At 41.4% G+C, this 25,201-nt stretch overlaps 1 protein-coding gene across 1 annotated transcript in view; it reads right to left on the bottom strand.

Moving 5' to 3' along the window:
• Positions 1-1,428: 1,428 nt before the first annotated feature.
• The window catches only part of LOC123746618 (uncharacterized), a 47,998-nt gene continuing 24,225 nt past the window's right edge, over positions 1,429-25,201 (bottom strand). The window contains exons 9-13 of the mRNA XM_069318409.1: positions 22,756-22,974; positions 21,668-21,959; positions 21,192-21,272; positions 14,705-14,794; positions 1,429-7,883 (exon numbers count right to left, since the gene is read on the bottom strand). Of these exons, the coding sequence (XP_069174510.1) occupies positions 7,367-7,883; positions 14,705-14,794; positions 21,192-21,272; positions 21,668-21,959; positions 22,756-22,974 (1,199 nt within the window). The 3' untranslated portion in view covers positions 1,429-7,366. The remainder of the gene's footprint in view (positions 7,884-14,704; positions 14,795-21,191; positions 21,273-21,667; positions 21,960-22,755; positions 22,975-25,201) is intronic.

Genomic DNA, 25,201 nt, shown 5'->3' on the forward strand with positions numbered 1-25,201 from the left:
AAGATCTAATAAAGTACCAGTACTGTAAACAATTCAAACTTCCATCATTAATGCCAAAATGATGAGCAATAAATATGCCAACTGCATGGCATTTAGGACCCAATGCAATAGTTCATGTAATTGCCTATGTTCTTAAAGCACCTCATTTTTTGGGGCACTATCTTTCTGGTGTTTTATTTTCTTAGGCCTGGAATGATCTAGTATTACTGATTCCCTTGAAGGAGGCCAGATTCTGGGCCCTGGTAGGTACCCGTGACTCCATGGGCCAGATTCACGAAGCAGTTACGCAAGTACTGTACAGTACTTACGAACGTGTACATTTTTCTACAATCTTTGACAGCTTTGGTTACATTTATTAAACAGTTTACAAGCATGAAAACTTCCCAATCAACTGTAGGTATTGTTATAAACAGCCTCCTGGTGCTTCAGAGCTCATTAACTGATAATAATTTTAAACAAAGCCGCCAAAGATTGAGAAAAGATGTACAGGTTCGTAAGTGCTTGCGTAACTGCTTCGTGAATATGGTCCCAGGTCCTGGTGGGGTGCTTGAGCCAAGGCTCAAGCACCCACTGAGGGGGACGCTTTCTCAGTAATGGTCCATTATCAAACTATCCCTTAACTATTATTGATATTTCTTCATTTGCAATTTGATCACTTATCTGCATACTTTATTTTAAAATTATTAGAAATCGTTATATGGTGACTATAGCAAAATCTTTTGGAAGCATTACTAACACTATCCCTATATCAGAAAGTATTAAAACTACCAAAACCATTAGTGTTTGTTTAAAATTATCTACTGAAACAATGCAATTTGATTAACATATATATTTAAGTTATATGCTCTTGGAAGACCATCATTATGGAAGGGAAAATAATGAATAACTGCCAATAATTCAACCCGTTCTCGCACTTTCGTACAGTCAATATTGACTTATTAAATAAGTGCATATGTGACATACTAATTTATTGTGAATATTTTAGTTTACCTTGAAAAGCTTCATAGAAAACACCGACCTTACCTAACCTTCTTAGTATGTTAAGTTAAGCATCTTATTGCTTCGTAATTAAAATTATTACTTAACCTATACCTATAGTAGGTTAAGTAATAATTGTAATTAAGAAGCAATAAGATGCTTATCTTAACATACTGAGAAGATTAGGTAAGGTCGGTGTTTTCTATGAAGCTTTTCAAGGTAAACTAAAATATTCACAATAAATTAGTATGTCACATATGCACTTATTTAATAAGTCAATACTGACTGTATGAAAGTGCGAGAACAGGTTGAATAATTGAACTTTATAGAAGATTCATTATCAAAAGAACACCAGCGGTATGCTAAGCTGATAAAGAGACAACACCGAGATATTATTTTAGACTTTTGTCATTAAGCACTTCGTAAACAGATGTTTGTTCAAATGCAACATACACGAGACTATTTTATTAAATGCTACTAAGATGAGACTTGAGCCAATGACAGTTACACTAAGGTTCTAGGCATTTGTCATTGTGTCTGTATCAGTCACAATTAAGAAACTTGCATGGTATTATTTCGTGGTAAACTTGTTTCTAGTGTCTAACATGGATCTTTGGAGATAAAAGTTCAACTACTAAACAAAAATTTGCATGGCTTATCACTTTATTTAAATATCAGTTGACTCTTTAATTTTAAGTTATTAGTTAATACAAATTCTACATGGTTAATAACTACATTACAAACAAATTAGTGTATAACTACACTTGAAAAGTCATATGAAGTCATTAGTTATATTTCCTTTAGGGTGTGATATCAAGATTCATCTTTCCCATCATTGTGTTTATGATGATAATAGATTTTGACCAGAGGTACATTTCCACACCAATTGTTATATTTTTTGTCATTTTTGTTTTTATTTTATTTTTTGATCTTTGAAATTTCTCAGAGCCAGCCAGATAGATTGATGCCAGAGGCAACTAAATTTGATCAAAATAGGCCATATATTTTTCTCTTTCCTATGAGATAATATACTATACTATTGTACCACAGGTATTAATTATGGCCCTTTTGTGTTTAGTAATTGTTAATTATGATCCAGATAGCATGTCTCTAGCCTCAATTGTTTGTTGACACTATCTGTTCCTCTCTCGGTGTCATTTAGGTGTAGTTTACTTAATGTGAGTATCTCTGTCTCACCCTTCCCCACTCTTCTCATCAGTCACACTCCTCATCAATGCAGCATAAATGATTGATTGATTGATGAAGATTAAGCCACCCAAAATGTGGCACGGGCATGAATAGCCCGTAAGTGGTGGCCCTTTTGAGCCATTACCAGTATGAAGAGCTAATACTGGAGATCGGTGGAGGTGCGACTGCACCCTGCATGACGGGAGATGTCTCCCCCCGTGTACCAAATGGAGGCGAGCAAAAATGTATTTTTTCTGTTTGAAAGAAATGTAATTCTTTTTCAAGACAGTTGCATATGACCTTTAAAGTGTTGTCACCTCTGTAGCTATTGGAAAACTTACGGCAGTGAGTTATCATTAAAATAAGGCTTTACACACTTAGAGAAACACATTACAATATACATTTATGTTAATTCCTCCTATCATCATTTTCTATAAGCAAGAAAACTAAGAAATGAAGTTGCCAATAATAGAGTAGATGTTTCTCTCACATGGTATTGACATTATAGAGGTTTTTGTCTTGTCTTCAGTGGTGCTGAAGCATAATATATAGAAACAAATGTTAGTGTAAATTATCCCACATTAAGTCTATGATTTTTAGTGCAAACTGTTTTATTACTATTCTAATTATAGTAATAATAACTATCAATGTTTGCTTACCTCATAATTTAGAGGTAAGTACACTGTACTTACAATTCAATTGTGTACAATCCCATTGTACACAATTCAAAACTTCACGATTTAGCCATTTGCCTGCTGTGTACATTTTCTGTCAAACAGCATAAAATAGATTATATACTAAAATGTAGCTATAGATCAAGGGCCAGATTCACGAAGCAGTTACGCAAGCACTTACGAACCTGTCCATCTTTTCTAAATCTTTGGCGGCTTTGTTTACAATTATTAAACAGTTAATGAGCTTCGAAACACCAGGAGGCTGTTTATAACAATAACAACAGTTGATTGGCAAGTTTTCACACTTGTAAACTGTTTAATAAATGTAACCAAAGCCATAAAAGATTGAGGAAAGATGTACACGTTCGTAAGTACTTGCATAACTGCTTCGTGAAACTGGGTCCAAGATTTTTAATGTTACTATAACAATAAGTGAAGATTTTATTAAGACGGTCAAAGAGGGATAAACAGAGGCAGTTAATTATGTCTCATCCTCAGCAAAATTGTAAATGGATGTTGACAAAAGAGCCTTGTGAAAAAACTCGCTGGCATTTGCGTTATGATATTTCATATGGCTACAGAAAGTATTCCTTGTTATGTAAGATACAGCACTAAAGACAAGAACAATTTCACATATAGTGGAGAAGAACAATGCAGCTAATTCCTATTTTATTCTAATAGAAAATTTTTGCAGACAATGAGTCACAATAATGTTGAAGATGTGGATCAAACTACACACCAAAAGATGAAAAGACGACAATGTTTCGGTCCATCCTGGACCATTATCAAGTCGTCAAATACGACTTAATAATGGTCCAGGATGGACCAAAATGCCATCATTTCTTCATCTTCTGGTGTGTGGTTTGGTCCTCAGAAAATTTTTGGGTGGAACACAAAACTATAGAAACTTTGTAATTCAAGACTTGATGTGGCCTGTACATGGTGGCTGTATCAGGCTCTGCTCTATATCTTCAGCCTTTATAAAAATAGCAAATTCAGTTCAGAAACTTGCATTGACTACAACTTCAAATACATTGAGAGATTTCTATGCTTTAACACATGAAAAAGATGAGCTCGACTTACTAGTCACGATGAAAGAACCGATGTACAGTATTTGACACACATTGGATAAAATGTAATAAATAACATTGTATACCAACACCTATTATTAAAATCTACAAGTCATCCAGACTTAATAATATTGAACATTTGTATAATAACAGAGTTGGCCACTAAGTGGCATTAATGTCTGTTTCAAATGTGTAAAAGTTTACTCCACAAAGGCCTTTTGATTGTATCACTGAAAATCGAGTCGTTCCACTCACAATGAGTAACAAAATCGAAAATACAAAAATAGCTTTGACACAGAATCAAATAGCTTTGACACACAATCAAATAGCTTTGACACACAATCAAATAGCTTTGACAGCATCAAATAGCTTTGACACACCATCAAATAGCTTTGACACACCATCAAATAGCTTTGACACACCATCAAATAGCTTTGACACACCATCAAATAGCTTTGACACTGCATCAAATAGCTTTGACACAGCATCAAATAGCTTTAACACAGAAACAAATAGCTTTGACACAAATAGCTTTTACACATAATCAAATAGCCTTGACATGGAATCAAATAGCTTTGACACAGAATCAATACATACAAAATATCCTAGTGATGACACCATCAACATTGACGAGGCTATCTCAGCACACATAGCATCTACTCTTCTAGCCTCAGCCAACTAATAATGCAAAACAACACTCGGCCTCCTCTATAAATTCATCAGCAAATTGCAAGTAAACGATAAAATCCAAAGATTAAGAATGGGAAACAGATTTAAAGTCTGAAAAAGAAATTGTGCGAAGAACTAATTGGACATTTCCAAAGCATGTTTATGTAACATGACGTTTTCAGACACCTTCCAAAACAGACTTTACAGCACAATGTAGAGTTCCTGGATGTGTCAAGAGACCAAGTAGTTAAACTGCTTAAGGAATTATGAAGAAACAAATTAGTCAATCCAGATGAAGTCACCTTGGGTTCTATGGGGATGCACACACAAGCTTAGCATCTTTTTGAGGTTATCTTGAGATGATTTTGGGGCTTTAGTGTCCCCGCGGCCCAGTCCTTGACCAGGCCTCCACCCCCAGGAAGCAGCCCGTGACAGCTGACTAACACCCAGGTACCTATTTTACTGCTAGGTAACAGGGGCATAGGGTGAAAGAAACTTTGCCCATTGTTTCTCGCCGGTGCCCGGGATCGAACCCGGGACCACAGGATCACAAGTCCAGCATGCTGTCCGCTCGGCCGACCAGTTCCCCCGTTAGCATTCCACTAATATTTTACAGACACTCTTACAAGCAAGAAACCCAGCAGATATATAGAAAAGGCAAACATTATTCCAATCTACAATATTAAAATTGAACAAGAAAAGACCCTCTAAATTATATATCTGTATCACTGACAAGTGATAATCAAATCGTTAGAAAAGTAATTAAATCCAAATGAGCAGAAAACCTGGAGAGAAATGACATAATAATGAACAGACAGTATGTCTTTCGAATTGGAAGGTTGTGTGCAAGAAATCTACTAATCTTTTATGATGGAGCCACTGAGATCTTACACTAAAAAGCTTTTGACAAGGGTCTCTTGACAAGCTGCTGCTCTGGAAACTAGAACTCAGAAGGGGGTGACAGGCAGACTACTGACATGGATTGAATAAATCTTTTCTGATAAAAAAATAAGCAGTGAATCACCAATGCATCAGACTGGAGAAATGTTGCTAGTGAAGTACCACAAGATTCAGTGTAAGCATCAGTTATGCTCATTGTCGATATTAAGAATCACCTTAGGAGATTCATAGTTATATGAGTATGTTTGCAGATGATGCTATGCTAATAGGAAGAATAGAAGACCTAGATAACTATCATGATAAGTGAAGGAGCAACAAATGGCAAATGGAATTCAGTCTTGATAAATGTCGTGCAATGGAATGTGGAATAAGGGATAACAGGCCTCATTTGACCTATAAATTAGGCAAAAATATGACAAAAAGAGAGCTACTGGTGGTTATAAATAGAAAACTATTACCAGAGAATTGCATAAAAGATATTGCGTGAGGAGTCTACGCTGTGCTAGCAAATTTCAAAATCACTTTGACGAGACTGAAATTACCATATGCATCAGTTTTGTGATGTTCATATCTTAAGAAGCACATTGACAAAGTAAAAAAGATGCAAAGACATGTTACTAAGTGGCTTCTGGACCTAAAAAACGAACTATGAGAAGTAGCTACAGAAGGTAAATATGGCCAAAGCTACTAGACAGAAAAACAAAAGGCAATATGATCACCACATTCAAAATGGTAATTAATTGACAAAGAGGACTTTTTTAAACCTGCAACTTCAAGCTGCAGATCCTACTTAAAATAACAAAGGTGATAAAAAATTTATGAAAGTTAATTTTTGTGTACAGAATTGTGGACAGTTGGTATGGTTTAGATGAGAGGGTGGAAGATGCCAAAATCATTAAAGCTTTAAAATGTCATGCCAAGGATTACAAGAAAGACTGGACACCATGAGCAGAGCTCTCATTATGTAACTACATTTAGGTAATATCACACACACAAACACAATAAAAGAGAGAGACAGAAAGAAAGACAGACAGTATTAAGCGACATATAATTTTTATCTTAATACAAGGTAAGGTAATTATCTGGAGAAAACACTAAGCCATTATGACTACAGTATATAGGATTTGGGATAGGATGAAGGAAAGGAATAGGGCCCAACAACTTGGACGGTTGGAAATCGAACACTGACTTGCAACAAGCAAGACCAGTCCAAGTGGTTGGGCTTTCTAAATCAAGTTACAGTAAAATCATCTTTAAATGTGTTAACAATATTACTTGAATTTCACTCGGTACATCTCAAAATAATTTATTACCTAATTTACACTTAAAATCATTAACCTTATGCACTTTAAAATTCAGAACTATTAAAAAACAGAACTACAGTAGTTTCATTACACACAGAGATCACACTAACGTGATGCATCAAATGAACAAATCCACAAGGGCCATGACGAGGATTCGCACCTGCGTCCGGGAGCATCCCAGACACCCCAGACTCAGTCGATTAAGGCAGTGTCTGGGACGCTCCCGGACGCAGGTTCAAATCCTTGTCACTGCCCTTGTGGATTTGTTTACAGTAGTTTCATTAATCATATATGCTCTATAACCATAATATATATATATTTCAACAGTGTGCCATATATAATTGCAAAAAACTATTACACTTCACTCTTTGCCTGTGACAGAAAAGTATTAAGGTTTGTGTACAGTATAACAATATACAGTACTGTATAACAGTACTGTATATGTATAAAACATAGTATAGTACAGTATAATAGTGTGCAGTATACAGCACATAGTATAACAGTAAACAATACTGTATCCAATATAACAGCACTGCTGTGTTTGGGTAAAGTAGTTACATGTAAACATGCTAATTTGTTTTGATCAATCGATGTCAAAGAACTCGGCACTTGAAGTGTTTGTTTTGTGTACCTCGTTTACATTAGTGCCTGTAATGTGGGCTTGAGAAGGATCCCCTGATTCTCTTGTCCCCTCTTTATCACTTTTAGCAGGATCTTTAGTATGTTTTTTGGTCTTGAGCCAATTCTCCCGTTTCGCTAGTTGGCTCTTCTTATTTATCCCTTCCTCAATCTCTTCTACCTGAGAACTGTCAAACAAGTCAGAATCCTCGCTTGTGTCACCTTCCTTTTTGTCCGTCTTGGTGGGTGTCTTGCTGGGTTTTTGTGGGGTACTCAAATTGAGGTCATCAGAGTCAATCATATCCAGATTGCGGAGGTATGTGCTTGTGTAGGGTCTGTGGTGGTAGGGGAGGTATGAGGAGCGGTATCTGTGGCAGGTGTAGAGAGGTCGAGACAGGAGGCGACAGGTGCGACAGTGGGTGTGCCTAGAGCACAGAGCACACCAACACACACACCCAAGTCTTCTCAAGTAGCGATCATATCTGAAGAACACACAAAGCAGCATGAAAAATAAATCTCAACCTGTGTCTATAAGTTTGTATTTTATATTTAATGATCAAAGTTCTTTATCATGTACTGTACAGTATATTAAATGTGTTGCATTATTGCTTTATTTTGATCTAAAATTGATTATCTCATTCAAACTATTGTTTAGAATAAATTACAATGCAAGGATAAGATCTTAATTCTTTATATATAAAGGGCAGCAATCTGAATTATTAGTCACAAGTAAACATCTTAAAATACAGTCCCACACGATAGGTATGGGGTGCATAATGAATACTGTACTGTATTCTAAACTAAAAACAGTAGTGTATGCATAATTTGAATTTTAGAAAAAGATACTGTACAGTGTAATTATTTAAAAACATATATATATACAGTATATCATACTCTTGAATGAATGCAGAAGTTTTCCCTGTTGTTTGAAAATTTTAGTATTTGTCAAAAATAAATTTCAGTACAGCTCATCCAGATACTTATTTAGTTTTAAGAATTATGATATACATATATTATATTTACAGACACCTGCATACTTGCAGTATTCGAAACAATATTTTATTTACAGAAACCTAAATACTTGTTGTAATAGAAGCAATAGTGTATTTACAGAGACCTACATATTTGTGTATGAAACAATATTGTATTTACAGAGGCCTGCAAATTTATTGTGAATGAAACAATATTGTATTTAGAGACCTGCATACTTGTTGTGTATGAAACAATATTGTATTTTACAGAGGCCTGCATATTTGTTATGTATGAAACAATATTGTATTTACAGAGGCCTGCAAATTTGTTGTGAATGAAACAATATTGTATTTAGAGACCTGCATACTTGTTGTGTATAAAACCATATTGTATTTAGAGGCCTATACTGGGTGTTCCTCCAAGGTCGAATTACAGACCCTTCAAAGGATTCTACCCTACAAGCTGATTAACTCCTGGGTACCTATTTACTGTCAGATAAAAAGGTGCATTAGGTGATAGAAAACATGCCCAACCATTTCTGTCCCAGCCAGAATTCGAACTCTGAATTCCCAATTGTGAGTCGAGAATGAATCCAACTGCACTACAGGGACCCCAACAAATAGGGGGTACCAAACTAAAGGAAAGAGGGCAGCAATGGTAGTGGTAATAACTGTGTGGGGGGGTAATAATGGATGTGGTAGTAATTGTAGGGGGTAGTAATGATGGTGGTAATACCTGTGGGATGTAGTAATGGTGGTGGTAATACGCGTGGGGTGTAGTAATGGTGCTGTAGTATCTGTGGTAGAGGTAGTACCTGTGAGGTGCAGTAATGATGGTGGTGGTGGTGGTGGTTGTACCTGTGAGGTGCAGTAATGGTGGTGGTGGTGGTAGTACCTGTGAGTTGTAGTAATGGTAGTGGTAGTACCCGAGTTTACCCGAGAGCCATCTAACACTAGTGGCCTCGAGGAGGACAGAAAGGCTTGTCGAAGGTCCCCGCATTTACCTTGATTTTTTTTCCAGCTGTACTTTAAAGGTTAACAAAGTTTGTGCATTTACGGCTTCTGCAGGTAGGCAGTTCCATGGGTTAATAACCCTGTGGGTAGAAAAGCATCTCCTGTTCCCAGTCCTACATTGTGGCTTGTTAAGCTTGAAACCGTTACTCCTTGTTTGTGTTACATCTGACCTTTTGAAGACATTTTCCGGATGAACATCCTCCAACTTGTTCAGTACCTTATTTAATAAGTTTTGATAAGATCTGCCCTGCATTGCCTGGTTTGCTGTGATGTTACCCCTGTGGCCCTGAACCGTTCTTGATACATAAGTTGACTTAGTTCTAGAATGAGTTTTGTTGCCCGGTGTTGCACTTTCTTAGGAGCAGCTATATCCCTCTGAAGATGAGGTCTCCATGCTTGGACACAGTTATCCAAATGGGGGCTCACAAGAGATTTATACAATTGAATCACTACCTTCTTTTCCTTCATGTTGAAGATATGCTTGATTATCCCAAGTGTTTGGTTAGCTTTTTTTTTTTTTGCTGCTCCTACCTGCTGTGCAACTTTCATTGAGTGGTGGATTTTGATTCCAAGTTCCTATTCTTCCTCAATCTGCTATAATGTAATGTTATTAATTTGGTAGTTATGCCCCACATGCAGGGTCTTGCATTTGTCAATATTAAAAGCATTTGTCAGTCAGCTGATCATTTATGGAGTTCCTATAGATCTCTTTGTAAGGCTTCAACATCATTATTACTTCCCACTTTACCATAAATCTTTGTGTCATCTGCAAATTTGATGATGTGGTTTGTAATATTCTCATCTATGTCATTAATGCATAAGACAAAAAGAGTTGGCGCCAAAATGGACTCCTGTGGTACCCCACTTACCACATTTCTCCAGTCAGATTCATTCCCATTTAGCACCACTCTTTGTTGTCTTTGTTTTAACCATTGTTTTATCCATTCCAGTATTCTTCCATTTATTCCATGCTCCTTTGCCAACCTTTCATGTGGTACCTTATCAAAGGCTGTAGCTAAATCCATGTAGTTGTGAGGTGAAGTAATTATGGTGGTAGTACCTGTGGTGGCAGTAATGGTGGTGGTAGTACCTGTGGTGGCAGTAATGGTGGTGGTAGTACCTGTGGTGGCAGTAATGGTGGTGGTAGTACCTGTGGTGGCAGTAATGGTGGTGGTAGTACCTGTGGTGGCAGTAATGGTGGTGGTAGTACCTGTGGTGGCAGTAATGGTGGTGGTAGTACCTGTGGTGGCAGTAATGGTGGTGGTAGTACCTGTGGTGGCAGTAATGGTGGTGGTAGTACCTGTGGTGGCAGTAATGGTGGTGGTAGTACCTGTGGTGGCAGTAATGGTGGTGGTAGTACCTGTGGTGGCAGTAATGGTGGTGGTAGTACCTGTGGTGGCAGTAATGGTGGTGGTAGTACCTGTGGTGGCAGTAATGGTGGTGGTAGTACCTGTGGTGGCAGTAATGGTGGTGGTAGTACCTGTGGTGGCAGTAATGGTGGTGGTAGTACCTGTGGTGGCAGTAATGGTGGTGGTAGTACCTGTGGTGGCAGTAATGGTGGTGGTAGTACCTGTGGTGGCAGTAATGGTGGTGGTAGTACCTGTGGTGGCAGTAATGGTGGTGGTAGTACCTGTGGTGGCAGTAATGGTGGTGGTAGTACCTGTGGTGGCAGTAATTATGGTGGTATTACCTGTGGTCTGTAGAAACATTACTGATACTTACCTTGGTAATTATAAGTGATGTTTATTGACGAGATGAGCTGTAAATGAATCATTTTTATCGTAATACAGACTGGCCAATCATTGACGAGTCGCGACACTAATGGCATAACACAATTCTCTCGCATCACTGTAATTTGTGTACTCTTCAGAATTGTATTTACAAGCCTAATGTTAAAGCATAAAATATAATTTAAAGCTAAACAAAGGAGAAATATAAAAGCATTTAATATGTGCAAGTGATGTTAGTAAATTGCTTTATCACAGTTAATGCATGGAGAAATACAGCAAACTGACAATGGTGCATTCATCATGCAATGAGAGGTTCTAATATCTTGCTTGATTCTCCATCAAACATCAAGACCTTCAGCGGACATGCAATAAAGCAACCTCAGGTGCAATGAATGCATCCATGTGACGTCTAGGGTGGGTGTATAGCACGTGTTGGTCACAGCCCCCTCCTATGTGACCCCGTGACCATAGACATATGTGCACTCTGAATGGGAGGTGCATCTCAGGTGGTACAGGCAACAGAGATACCCTGATCCTAGAACTCTCTCTGAGGGCAACTTCACCAAGCAGCCAATCAGGGCGCTCGTCTTAACCATGTCGTTGACGTGTCAGACGGCGCCATGGGACCCCTTGAGTGCAGTCTCTGTTAAAGCCGCCTCAAGAGTAGGCCCTAAAATTTTGTGAACGTGATGTGAACTAGGACCTGGGGTGGGGGGCGAGTCGCTCCAGTGAGTACACCATACAGGCTGTGTGGCGCGGGGCGCCCCAAGTCTTCCACCACCACCACACCTGTCCTCACACCACCACCACACACCTGTCTGTCTTCACGCCACTACTCCTCCCCACCACTAATACACTTTTCCCACTATGACAGTACACGCCACACACATATTATGCCCCCATCACGAAGGTCCCCTCCCCTATTAAGCACATCATCACCAGTATGGCTTTTATATATATATATATATATATATATATATATATATATATATATATATATATATATATATATATATATATATATATATATATATATATATATATATATATATATATATATATATATATATTTATATATATACCTAGCTAAAGCCGTTTCCCATCGTCTATTACGGTGGAAGGAATAAGGCCAAGAGGACACGTTACTTTTGAGAATACATAGTTTGTTACCAGTATCCTCAGACCAGCGACCCTGCCGGCGGTACCTTCAACTGAGGGCACCAGGCTTGGTACCTTCAACTGAGGACACCAGGTTTGGTACCTTCAACTGAGGACACCAGGTTTGGTACCTTCAACTGAGGACACCAGGTTTGGTACCTTCAACTGAGGGCAACAGGCTTGGTACCTTCAACTGAGGGCACCAGGCTTGGTACCTTCAACTGAGGGCACCAGGCTTGGTACCTTCAACTGAGGGCACCAGGCTTGGTACCTTCAACTAAAGGCACCAGGCTTGGTACCTTCAACTGAGGGCACCAACTTGGTACCTTCAACTGAAGGCACCAGGCTTGGTACCTTCAACTGAGGGCATCAGGCTTGGTACCCTCAACTGAAGGCACCAGGCTTGGTACCCTCAACTGAGGGCACCAGGCTTGGTACCCTCAACTGAGGGCACCAGGCTTGGTACCTTCAACTGAAGGCACCAGGCTTGGTACCTTCAACTGAGGGCACCAGGCTTGGTACCCTCAACTGAGGGCACCAGGCTTGGTACCCTCAACTGAGGGCACCAGGCTTGGTACCTTCAACTGAGGGCACCAGGCTTGGTACCTTCAACTGAGGGCACCAGGCTTGGTACCTTCAGTTGACAATGACTTACACTTACGGTGAGCGACAGAACACAGGGATTATGGATGACACAGGAGGGTCTAATCTCATCCAGCGGATGTTATTTGACATTCAATAGATTTCTTTGGTACACATTACAACTTTTATTATTATTATTATTATTATTATTATTATTATTATTATTATTATTACATAATAAGTATTGCTCTTGCATGATAATAGCTACCTATTTATGCAATTTACCGTGACTCCGTTAGTACTAAATCTACCGTGACTTCATCACTACTTAATCTACCATGCCTATCATTACTAAATCTACTGTGACTTCATCACTACTTAATCTACCATGCCTATCATTACTAAATCTACCGTGACTTTATCATTATTTAATATAACGTAATAAATAATAATAATAAATATTTTTTATTTATGCCTGTCTGAGATAGAAATACAAAACATTAGACCAATACTAAAAATTGCTCCTCCAAGAAACGTAATTTTTAGAAAGGAAACGTATAATTGATGAAGCCAAAGTTCAGGGCGGTAATTTAACCCGTCCTTGGGCAGACCGTCTTTCCATACAAAAATCCAAGCTCGTTAATCCAGCCGCCAAACCCCCTGTTTATCAATGAAAAGTGGTTTCCACACGACTCACAACTGATGACGTCCAAACACTTCCGGAACAAGTGCTTCGCTCACGTCCTCTGTTCGAACCACAATTCTATAAATCCTTCACCCACGTACTTCAAATACAAATAATCGCCACTAGAACCTAAACATCTAACCTAACCTACGCCTAACTATACAAAGAATTTTTATGTATAATAATATTAATATATATTAACAAACCACTATTTAATGCACAGTTGTTTAAACTGATGAATGCATCTGGGGAGGACGGCCGCTGCTGTAAACAGCCTAGTGTGAGGACGGGTTGTCTCAGGCTATGCTCGACTAAGCAGCCGCCGTCCTTAAAGATGCATTCATAAATTTGAACATGTATATTAAAATAGATTTGTTCTCATATAAATTGAAATGTTTATTAATTAGAGTTCAATGTAAAGGCGTAGGTTAGGTCATTTGTATTCAGTTGGCAATTATTTGTATTTTAAGTAAATACTGTACGTAGGTGAAGCATTTACAGAGTTGCGATTCGAACAGAGGTCGAAGCATTGTTCCATAAATGTTTGAAGGTCATCCAGCCCTTCCTCCAGCCCGTCCTCCAAACAAAGACCCAAAAGTGATTCCATGCACCCGCCAACCCCAGCTGTTTATGAATGAAAAACGGATTACACACGACTCAAAACTGTTGACGTTCGAACACTTCCGGAACAAGTGCTTCACTGATGGATTTTGTTCGAACCACAACGCTGTAAATGCTTCACCCACGTACTACAAATACAAATAATCGCCAACAGAACCTAAACACCTAACCCAACCTAACCTATGCCAATATATGCCCAATATGCTAATATATTATCATTAAATATAATATATATAACATAAATATTACTACTGACCTTCCCCAGCACGCAACCCCACAACAGCTGCCTAACCTGTCCGGGAATCGAACCCGGGATACTAGATTGTGAGTCGAGAACGGAGCCAACCGTACTACGAGGACGGACCGACCAACAGATGCTGACGAGGACAAGGACGTCACTTGTAGCATAACAGGTGAGTGGCCCCAGGGTGGTGGGTGGCCCAGGGGGGTGGTGGTGGGTAGCTGACGACGAGGGTGGTGATGGTGGTGACGGTGGTGGTTGAGGCTAGCGGTGGTGCAGGTGGTCACGGGCAGAGTAGTACCGGGGAAGACGAGGGTACCCAGGCAGGTGTGGGTATTCTGGCCAACACAGTGGGCAGTCCTCCCAGGGGTAGTAGTGGTGGTGGTAGTACCTGTACGGGTAATAATGACCTTGTTCAGTACTGTACTTGTTTCTCTAGTAATATGGTAGTGATAGTATCCGTGGGGTGGTAAGATACTGTCGGAAATCCGACACACGACATATTAACATAGTAAGCATCATAAATGTAGTTCATTTTCTATAGTTAGCCATTAACAAAACTTTAAAGAGAATGGAAGATTCCGTGACGTCATCACAACAACATGTATATTAACTAAGCTTTACAACTATTCTTTAAAACAACAGTCTATAGTGTTTAAACTTAATAAAAAAAGTATTCACTATGACTGGATATAATATAATTAGTAACAAAACTGAAGCTAACCTCCCTAAGTCCATAAAACAGAGTAGGAACTAAAAATATTATTGGAACACCACTCAGGGGGAGGAAGGCCGCCACTGCATGCTCCATGCAGTGGCGCCATGCACGCCACTGAATTTGTGCGCCCCCTGAGGGACTTGAAGTAGAGGGGGTAGAAATAGCCTAAGCTACTCTATCCCTTTGAGATGTATTTCTTGCTTATCTCAATAAACATACTTGAACTTGAACTTGAACTTGGCCGCCATGCAGGCAGACAGAATGTAAAAACATCACATACGATAGACTATTCTATCCCACAGTGCACTGCCACAGCAACCTCTACAACAACGGGACAGAGCTGAGTATCCGTCTTGCCAATTATCTATATTATCATGTTCTTGGCCATTAACTGTTAAGATAGGCTAGTTTTTAGTTTAGTTCATTTATTGTGCACCCCATACCCACCTTGTGGGCGGTAGTGGAAAGGGTTACAGAGACACATAATGGGGTCAGGGACTGAACCCCATAATTCATTTAGCTAAGCAAGTTACAATCTTGATGAGCTAGTTACAAAATTCAGTATTAAGTCGTCACATCAACAATGGGTTGATGTGACGACTTATATTGAATTTTGTAAGATAGGCTAGATGTCCGAAACGCTATACGTACTAGTGGCTTTAGGTATTGTATGTATCAGCTCTTATCTATAAATCCAACATTATGTTTGCAACTAATCTTCTATGTATGAACTTTTACCTGAATAAACATTTGATTTGATTTAAATCAAATCAAATCAAATCAAATCAAATGTTTATTTACGTAAGGTACATACATACAAGAGATTTTACAAAGAGTGATGGAATTATAGATAGGGCTAGTACATACAATGCCTAAAGCCACTATTACGCAAAGCGTTTCGGGCATGAAAAACTTAAATCACTAAAGCTTAATACTAATTGAGCATAAAGAGTAAAATGAAAACATGGAATGAAAACATAGCTGAAAAAGCAGCACAAATATAATTCTGTCGACAAACAGCGCTCTTTAAAAAAAACAGACATTGGTTGACAATAGAAGGGTAAGGTAGGTTACAGGGAATTTATTAGGTATAGCTTCGTTTTTATCTTAAACTGGTTGAGAGAGGTACAGTCTTTAACATTTAACATTTAGGTTTTTTTTACTCAGCATCACCCTTCATCTCACATGTCACACCTGTACTTTATATGTTTTGAACATTTTTATAGCCCATTCCTTCGGAAGCATGATAATTCAATTCAATTTCTTTCTTTATTATGCACCCCATACCCATCCCGTGGGCGGTGGTGTAAAGGATTACAGAGGCGCATAATGGGCTCAGGAACTGAACCCTCTGGTTCGTTTAGCTAAGCAAATAACAATGTTTGACGCTAGTTACAAAATTATCAATGTTGTATACACATGTACACACCCTTTGAGGGAGCCGGTCGGCCGAGCGGACAGCACGCTGGACTTATGATCCTGTGGTCCTGGGTTCGATCCCAGGCGCCGGCGAGAAACAATGGGCAGAGTTTCTTTCACCCTATGCCCCTGTTACCTAGCAGTAAAATAGGTACCTGGGTGTTAGTCAGCTGTCACGGGCTGCTTCCTGGGGGTGGAGGCCTGGTCGAGGACCGGGCCGCGGGGACACTAAAGCCCCGAAATCATCTCAAGATAACCTCAAGATAACCCTCATACATACAGCTTGTGACCTGGAGATATTAGTTGAGCTGACCACCAGCCTAACCTAACCTGTGACACTGCCATGCATGATCAGGCTGCTCCTATAGACGCCATTTTACAGACACCATTACATGGGCCAAGACCTGGGGCCAGATTCACGAAGCAGTTACGCAAGCACTTACGAACCTGTACATTTTTCTCAATCTTTGGTTGCTTTGTTTACCCTTATTACCCAGTTAATGAGCTCCGAAGCACCAGGAGGCTGTTTATAAGAATAACAACAGTTGATTGGCAAGTTTTCATGCTTGTAAACTGTTTAATAAATGTAACCAAAGCCGTCAAAGATTGAGGAAAGATGTACACGTTCGTAAGTGCTTGCGTAACTGCTTTCGTGAAACTGGCCCCTGGACCACATGTGGCCAACCAAACACTGATGTTGGAACAACTCTCTCACACTGACACTTTTCAAAACGCTTGTGCTCTCTAGAGTGGAGTACTGCTGCACAATGACAGTCCCTTTCAAAGCTGGAGAGATTGCCGACCTGGAGAGCGTGCAGAGATCCTATACTGCTAGAATTCACTCAGTAAAACACCTAAACTATTGGGACCGACTAAAGAGCCTAAATCTGTATTCCCTTGAGCGCAGGCGGGAGAGATATATAATAATTTACACGTGGAAAATGTTAGAGGGGCTGGTCCCAAACCTGCACACAGAAATAACATCACATGAAACCAGAAGACATGGCAGGATGTGCAAAATACCCCCGTTGAAAAGCGGAGGTGCAATAGGTACTCTGAGAGAGAACTCTATCAACATCAGAGGCCCGAGACTGTTCAACACGCTTCCACTACACATAAGGGGCATAACTGGCCGACCCCTCACAGTGTTCAAGAGAGAACTGGATAAGCACCTTCAAAGGATGCCTGATCAACCAGGCTGTGACTCATACGTCAGGCTGCGAGCAGCCGCGTCCAACAGCCTGGTTGATCAGTCCGGCAACCAGGAGGCCTGGTCGACGACCGGGCCGCGGGGACGCTAAGCCCCGGAAGCACCTCAAGGTAACCTCAAGGTAACCACTGCCTAATCAGGCCATATCAACCCACACAACTAAGGACACCAATTTACCTTTGTACTAACCCACGTGTAGTAAGTGTTATTATATTATTGTACCCGGATGGATGCTTGCTTGACTGTTTCGTTTGGATGCTCACTTGACTGTTTTGTTGTTGTCAGATCAGCTGTATCGTGCCTGTGTACAGGTTAGTTTAATGTTAACTCCTAGTTTTGGCCCGAAGGTCGGCCATCTTGGCGCGCGGATTGAACGCTCCTGGCTGGACGTTCTTTCCACATCTTACCTGGAACTCATCTTTGAATTCAGCTGGCTTCTTTGGGCCAGTGTGTGCTCACTGCAGCTACCCAGGGGTTCGCAGGACCGGGGGAGGCCGGAGCCTCCCTAATGGACGCCTCCCCGAGCGGGGGCGCCATGGATGTTGACAGCAAGTCCCAGAGAGGAAAACGTCTGCTGGAAAATGAGTCGGCTGATGCTGCCCCAGAGCGAGATGCTAAGAGGATGTCTTCCCCTTCAGAAGACCTTAGTCTTGTGGTACCCCGTTCCTCGTTTGTGGTAGTCCTAATCCAGTCAGAATCAGGTCAGTGCGTCTTTGCAAATCCTCGTACCTTAGGTGCAGCAATCGAGGCTTCGGTATTGTGGCCACATTGCCTGCCTGAGACCATACGTACCCTGGGTAGGGGTGCAGCACTGAAGCTACATATCAGAAAGGAGGCTCTATCACACATCTGTGTATCCGACATTATTAAGTTGGGGGACTGGCCTGTCAGGTGCCGACAGGTATTGTCGCAGGAGGAGGAGTCTCGGGCCCGGTATGGGAAGATTGGCCCAATTGACCAGAGTGTAGATGTGGATGACATCCAGGCCGCTCTGTAGGTATTAGGGGGTGCATCAGCGAGATTATTGGAAGTTACCAGGATTCGCGGAGCAGCAGGGCCGACATCCATGGTCCGTGTAAAGTTCGATGGGCACCTCCCTGACCGAGTGGCACTACACAGGACCTCGTATCAGGTTCAGCCCTACAATTTCCCTGTGTTACGATGTTACGCTTGTCATCTATTGGGCCACAGTCGCCTGACCTGCCGTAATGCAGCACGTTGTGCAAACTGCGGCAAAACAGGCCATTCAGACAGAGATAACGGTGGGTGCTCTGCTGCACCTCGCTGCTTTTTATGCCATGGCCATCATAAGGTTACGTCTAAGAGTTGCCCTGTATATCTTGAGGCCCTCCAGTTGGACATCGATCATAAAACAGCGGGGACCCCTCGACATGAGCTGTTCCAGAAGTTGCGCACCCTCAATCAGCCTATCGCTTCTCGCCTCCAGGTTCCCCCTGGTCGGGTCTCTTCACAAGTAGGAACTAGCAGACGCTCTAGCCTGTCCCAGTCACATGCCACATACGCCCAGGTTGCTAATCGATTTTCCCTCCTGGGTAGCCTTGACACTGACGGAAACTCATCCACGGATACAGACATGGACGCTCAGTCTCGGCCGGAGCCTAGCACTCATCACCCTCCTGCCTCTCCTCAAAGAAGCCAACACCGGCGTCGTCGACACACCCATCGATCAGGAGGTACTGCTCCAACAGACAGTCCTGATGATCCTCTGGTCCCCCAGGTACTTTCCCAAGGGATTGTGACACCGGGGGAACATGAAGCCTAGAGTGAGGCTCCCACCAGTCGCAGACGCCGTCAAGAGAGTTCGCGAGCCGACCACCGCTTCCGTCAGGCAGAGAGAAGCATAGATCAACATCCTCTGGACTGGAAGTCATTGATACCACACATTTTACTTACTTTGTATGAGGGTTTTATGGCTTTTTTTAGTGGTTTCCCCTTTGGAGACGTCTGTTCACTGGTGGTCAAAAAGTTAGCTGTTGTATTTCAGGGATAATGGCGCCCCATCCTGAGAATACTGTGGTGTTTTGGAATGCCCGCTCCCTTTTTAAGAAGACGCAATTTCTACGCAATTTTGATTCCACCTCGCGTCCATGGACTCGTCATCATTCTCGACTCCTCGACACTGCCATCACTCGTCTCCGGATTGGGCACACTTGCCTGGCCGCACATCTCCATCGTCTACGGCTGGTAGATTCCCCATACTGCCAGTGGTGTCCGACCCAGGAGGGTACAGTGGAGCACCTTCTTCACTGCCCTCGATTTCATAGCGCTCGCGTCAGACTACAGAGTGCCGTTCGTAGGCTGAATATTCCCCGCCTCACAGTTCCCGTTCTCCTTGACGGGGCAGGTGCGAGAGATGAAGACGTTCGTCATGACATCCTTCGCCATACCTTCCGCTTCATCCGTCATGTCCGTGTCCTGAAGTGACTGTAAAATTTGTGGCCTGAGGAGATTGTAGGGTCTATGGCCTGAAGAGACTATAGGGACCCCATCCTTCCGCTATTTCCCGGTATCGGGCAGCCGGGGCGCATCCGATCCCACGATTGTCGTCGCCCCTAAATCAACACAACAACAACAACTCCTAGTTTAATTTATATTTGTTCTAGCGTTAGTCATGTGCAGTTTGCTTATAATTATATATAGCTTAAGCTGTTATATATAGCTTCACTGTTTATTCTTTATAAGTATTGTATATTATATGGCTTGTGTTATTGCAGGATGTAACTACTGTAATTATTTGCTCAATAAAGCCACATGTCTGGCAATGCTTCTCCTTTACCTCACCACGTTTACAATAATATTGTGTAGTACTAACCTTACACTGTAGTCTAATCAAACATATGTGGTATAATTTAAATGAAAATCATAGTAAATGTATATGGCTTATTATATCACCTCCAATTGTGGGATAGACTGTGTACATTCACTAAACGCCCAACTATGTGTTAAAGTAAAGTAAGTAAGTAAAGTAAAATAAATTTTATTCAGGAAAGTACATACATAGTTGATTTACAAACATAATGTTGGATTCATAGATAGAGCTAGTACATAAATACCTAAAGCCACTAGTACGCATAGCAAGGTGAGGTGGGGCAAAAATTAAAACCAGGCAGGCTGAATTTACATTCAGTCCACTAAAATAAATATTCACAAATTAAAAAACACAGTGCCTGCTACTATTACCCCACAGATACCTCTAGCTAAAGATGGTTAGAGTAGTGACTACCATCAGTTAAAGGTTACAGTAACTGTAACTGAGGGTAGAGGTATATAGAGGTGTCCTGTGACTCAACACTCACCATCCTGAGATACAGCACCGCTCCGTGCCGGGTAAGTCCACTACGGGCTCACCATAGCCCGTGCTACTTGGAACTTGTTCCGAGTAGCTGTATCTATAACAACAACAACAACATGGACACTCACCTCCTGGGGATGTAGAAGTCGTCGCAGGTGTCGTCGTCAGAGTCACAGTGGCGGCGACGGGCGTCGGGGGTCAGAGGTCGCCTGGACGGATGACAGGTCACTCTAAGTCAAGGGTCACATGACAGGCCATATACTCCATACACGAGTATAAACATACACATGACAGTATGAAGGCATGACAGTATGACGGCATGACAGCATGACAGTATGACAGCATGACAGCATGACAGCATGACAGCATGACGGCATGCAGAATACCAGCCAACACTGAGACTTGTGTTACAATGCTCAGGTCCAACAAAACATTTCTCAGCAAATTCAATTCAATTTCTTTCTTGATTATACATCATTGTTACACTATAGTGATAATTCACCATTATATGTGCAATTTGTTATTATTACTGGAGTTTTGTAATGAAATATACAATTTTGCCGCGTTTCTGTATACTGGACTCTGTGAGGCGACCAGAACTGACCTGTAAACCCTTGTCCTGCGCTGACTGAGCGCAGCAGGGGCGGAGGCGTGGCTAGCAGGGGGCGATGGGGATCTGGAGTTGGAGTGGGACCTGGAGTGTGACTTGGTGTCGTTGTCCTCCTCGGCCGACAGGTCGTCCTCGTCCTTGCGAAGGCGGGAGGAGGGTAGGTCGCTGGTCCTGTTGGGATAGGCGGCGGAGGAGGGTTGGTCGGCTGCTCTGTCGGGCGGTGGCGAGGCTTGTCGACGCTGAGGTGACGCCGATCTCGCCCGACGCGACGGTCTGCCTCGGTCTCCTGTGAGAGGTAAGAGAGGGGTGTGAGGTCTCCTGTGGGGGGTGAGAGCCGTCACCACCTGTGGTACAGGCTCCGTGTCAGACCATGTGAGGCTCCCGTCACCACCTGTGGTACAGGCTCCGTGTCAGACCATGCCAGGCTCCCGTCACCACCTGTGGTACAGGCTCCGTGTCAGACCATGCCAGGCTCCCGACACCACCTGTGGTACAGGCTCCGTGTCAGACCATGCCAGGCTCCCGACACCACCTGTGGTACAGGCTCCGTGTCAGACCATGCCAGGCTCCCGTCACCACCTGTGGTACAGGCTCCGTGTCAGACCATGCCAGGCTCCCGACACCACCTGTGGTACAGGCTCCGTGTCAGACCATGCCAGGCTCCCGTTCAAGAGTGACGTGACTCCACAAGTGACGTTCATGTAACAATGAACGTCACTCCGTCAGGTTTCTGGGTCAGGCTTGAATAAGTCAGGGTTGGGTTAGGTTAGGCCAGGCCTTGGTAAGGTTAGGTTAGGTCAGGGTTACGTTTAGTCAGGATGCGATATGTTAGGTCAGCTTAGGTTAATTTATAATATATTTTATCCCGTTTTCTTTAAAGTTACAAAATAACTAAATACTGCAAAATCCTTTGTGCAGTTTGAAATAATTATTATTATTATTATTATTATTATTATTATTATTATTATTATTATTATTATTATTATTATTATTTATTGTCTTCCATGATACATGCAAACGTGATAAAAAACGGGAGAGAAAAGGGGAGACTAAAGACGCCTCACCAAAGGCGCCATTCCTACCGTGGACAAACCCATCAATCTCCGCCAGATAGCGCTTTCGCGGGCGCAGGTGTCGATGGGCGGGCTGTCTGAGGACCTTGAGGGCGGCGTGGGGGTTGTTGGTGTGGTAGGAGTGGGTGTGGGCGTGCGGGCGTGGCGGGCGTGGGAAGTAGCGGTGGTAGGTGCGGCAGGTGGTGCAGGAGGCGGCTCCGTGTTCTCCATCACAGTGGGGGCACCGCTCTACAACGGGCGCCATCTTTATTTATCACCAAACGTAAACAACTCAAAATTATACTTTAAATTCACTTAAAAGAACACTTAAATTCACTTAAAATATGTCTAAAGCAGCTTAGAATTCCTGATTAAATCTACTAAATATCCTAAAGTGTAAATATACTAAAATACACTAATAGTACTAGATATAAATATATATATATATATATATATATATATATATATATATATATATATATATATATATATATATTATTAAATATGACCGAAAAAGTAAGATTAATAATTCTAACACGAATTTTCTCAATCTTTCGTACATTATGCTTCACTGTTGGAGGTAAATCAAAAATCACTTCTCCAAAATTCATTTTTATTTCTAGTCTGACGCGACACGGGCGCGTTTCGTAAAACTTATTACATTTTCAAAGACTTCACAAATACACAACTGATTAGAACTTGCGTTTCCCTGATTTTATATCTACATTTGAGTGAGGTGGGAAGGGTGATGTGGCATTACATTTGAGTGAGGTGGGAAGGATGATGTGGCATTAACACAAGACAGAACACTAGAGGATATTAATAGGGTATTAAAAGTATCAACACAAGACAGAACAGAAACAATGGGTATTGAATAGAAGTGTTTGTAGAAAGCCTATTGGTCCATATTTCTTGATGCTTCTATATTGGAGCGGAGTCTTGAGGTGGGTAGAATATAGTTGTGCAATAATTGGCTGTTGATTGCTGGTGTTGACTTCTTGATGTGTAGGCACTACACATCAAGAAGTCAACACCAGCAATCAACAGCCAATTATTGCACAACTATATTCTACCCACCTCAAGACTCCGCTCCAATATAGAAGCATCAAGAAATATGGACCAATAGGCTTTCTACAAACACTTCTATTCAATACCCATTGTTTCTGTTCTGTCTTGTGTTGATACTTTTAATACCCTATTAATATCCTCTAGTGTTCTGTCTTGTGTTAATGCCACATCATCCTTCCCACCTCACTCAAATGTAATGCCACATCACTCTTCCCACCTCACTCAAATGTAGATATAAAATCAGGGAAACGCAAGTTCTAATCAGTTGTGTATTTGTGAAGTCTTTGAAAATGTAATAAGTTTTACGAAACGCGCCCGTGTCGCGTCAGACTAGAAATAAAAATGAATTTTGGAGAAGTGATTTTTGATTTACCTCCAACAGTGAAGCATAATGTACGAAAGATTGAGAAAATTCGTGTTAGAATTATTAATCTTACTTTTTCGGTCATATTTAATAATATATGTCTACAGGAAAGACTGCTACCAAAATATACTAATATATATATATATATATATATATATATATATATATATATATATATATATATATATATATATATATATATAAAGATACTAAATATATCTAACAGTATAATATTCAGAATAGCCAAACTAAAGTTACTTAAGATAACCAAAATAACCGAAGATTAGGAAAATAAATCAGATACATCTTAGAGCTGCTCAAGTTATTAGACTTTAACGTTCGAAATAGTAATTGACTTTAGTACACCTAAGATAATCAATAATTCTAAACCTATTAAAAACTTAAGATAATTAACTCAGTAACTGCCTCTAAATTGACAGTGAGTAATGATGACAACTGTTAATATTTAAAGTCAAACTTTTAACACTATACTTTTGCAGAGTACGAGGGAAGAGGGGGAACCTGCTGCATGGGTAACAGCTTCTCCCCCCATATCAACCTACCCTGGCTTTGCGCCCTGGAGAGGGAGAACTTGCTGCATGGGTAACAGCTTCTCCCCCGTATCATCCTACCCTGGCTTTGCGCCCTGGAGAGGGGAAACCTGCTGCATGGGTAACAGCTTCTCCCCCGTATCATCCTACCCTGGCTTTGCGCCCTGGAGAGGGGGAACCTGCTGCATGGGTAACAGCTTCTCCCCCGTATCATCCTACCCTGGCTTTGCGCCCTGGAGAGGCCACTCCAGACCGACAACCAGAGACTCCATAGTCTCCTGACACTGGTGGATGCTTACTACTACTACTATTATACTTTACGGTTATCTGGTGATGGTTCCGAGGATCAGCGTCCCCGCGGCCCGGTCTCTGACCAGGCCTCCTGGTTGCTGGACTGGCCAACCAGGCTGTTGGACGCGGCTGCTCGCAGCCTGACGTATGAATCACAGCCTGGTTGATCAGGTATCCTTTGGAGGTGTTTATCAAGTTCTCT

The sequence above is a fragment of the Procambarus clarkii genome, chromosome 90 (genome assembly GCF_040958095.1).
Source record: "Procambarus clarkii isolate CNS0578487 chromosome 90, FALCON_Pclarkii_2.0, whole genome shotgun sequence".
Taxonomy (NCBI): domain Eukaryota; kingdom Metazoa; phylum Arthropoda; class Malacostraca; order Decapoda; family Cambaridae; genus Procambarus; species Procambarus clarkii.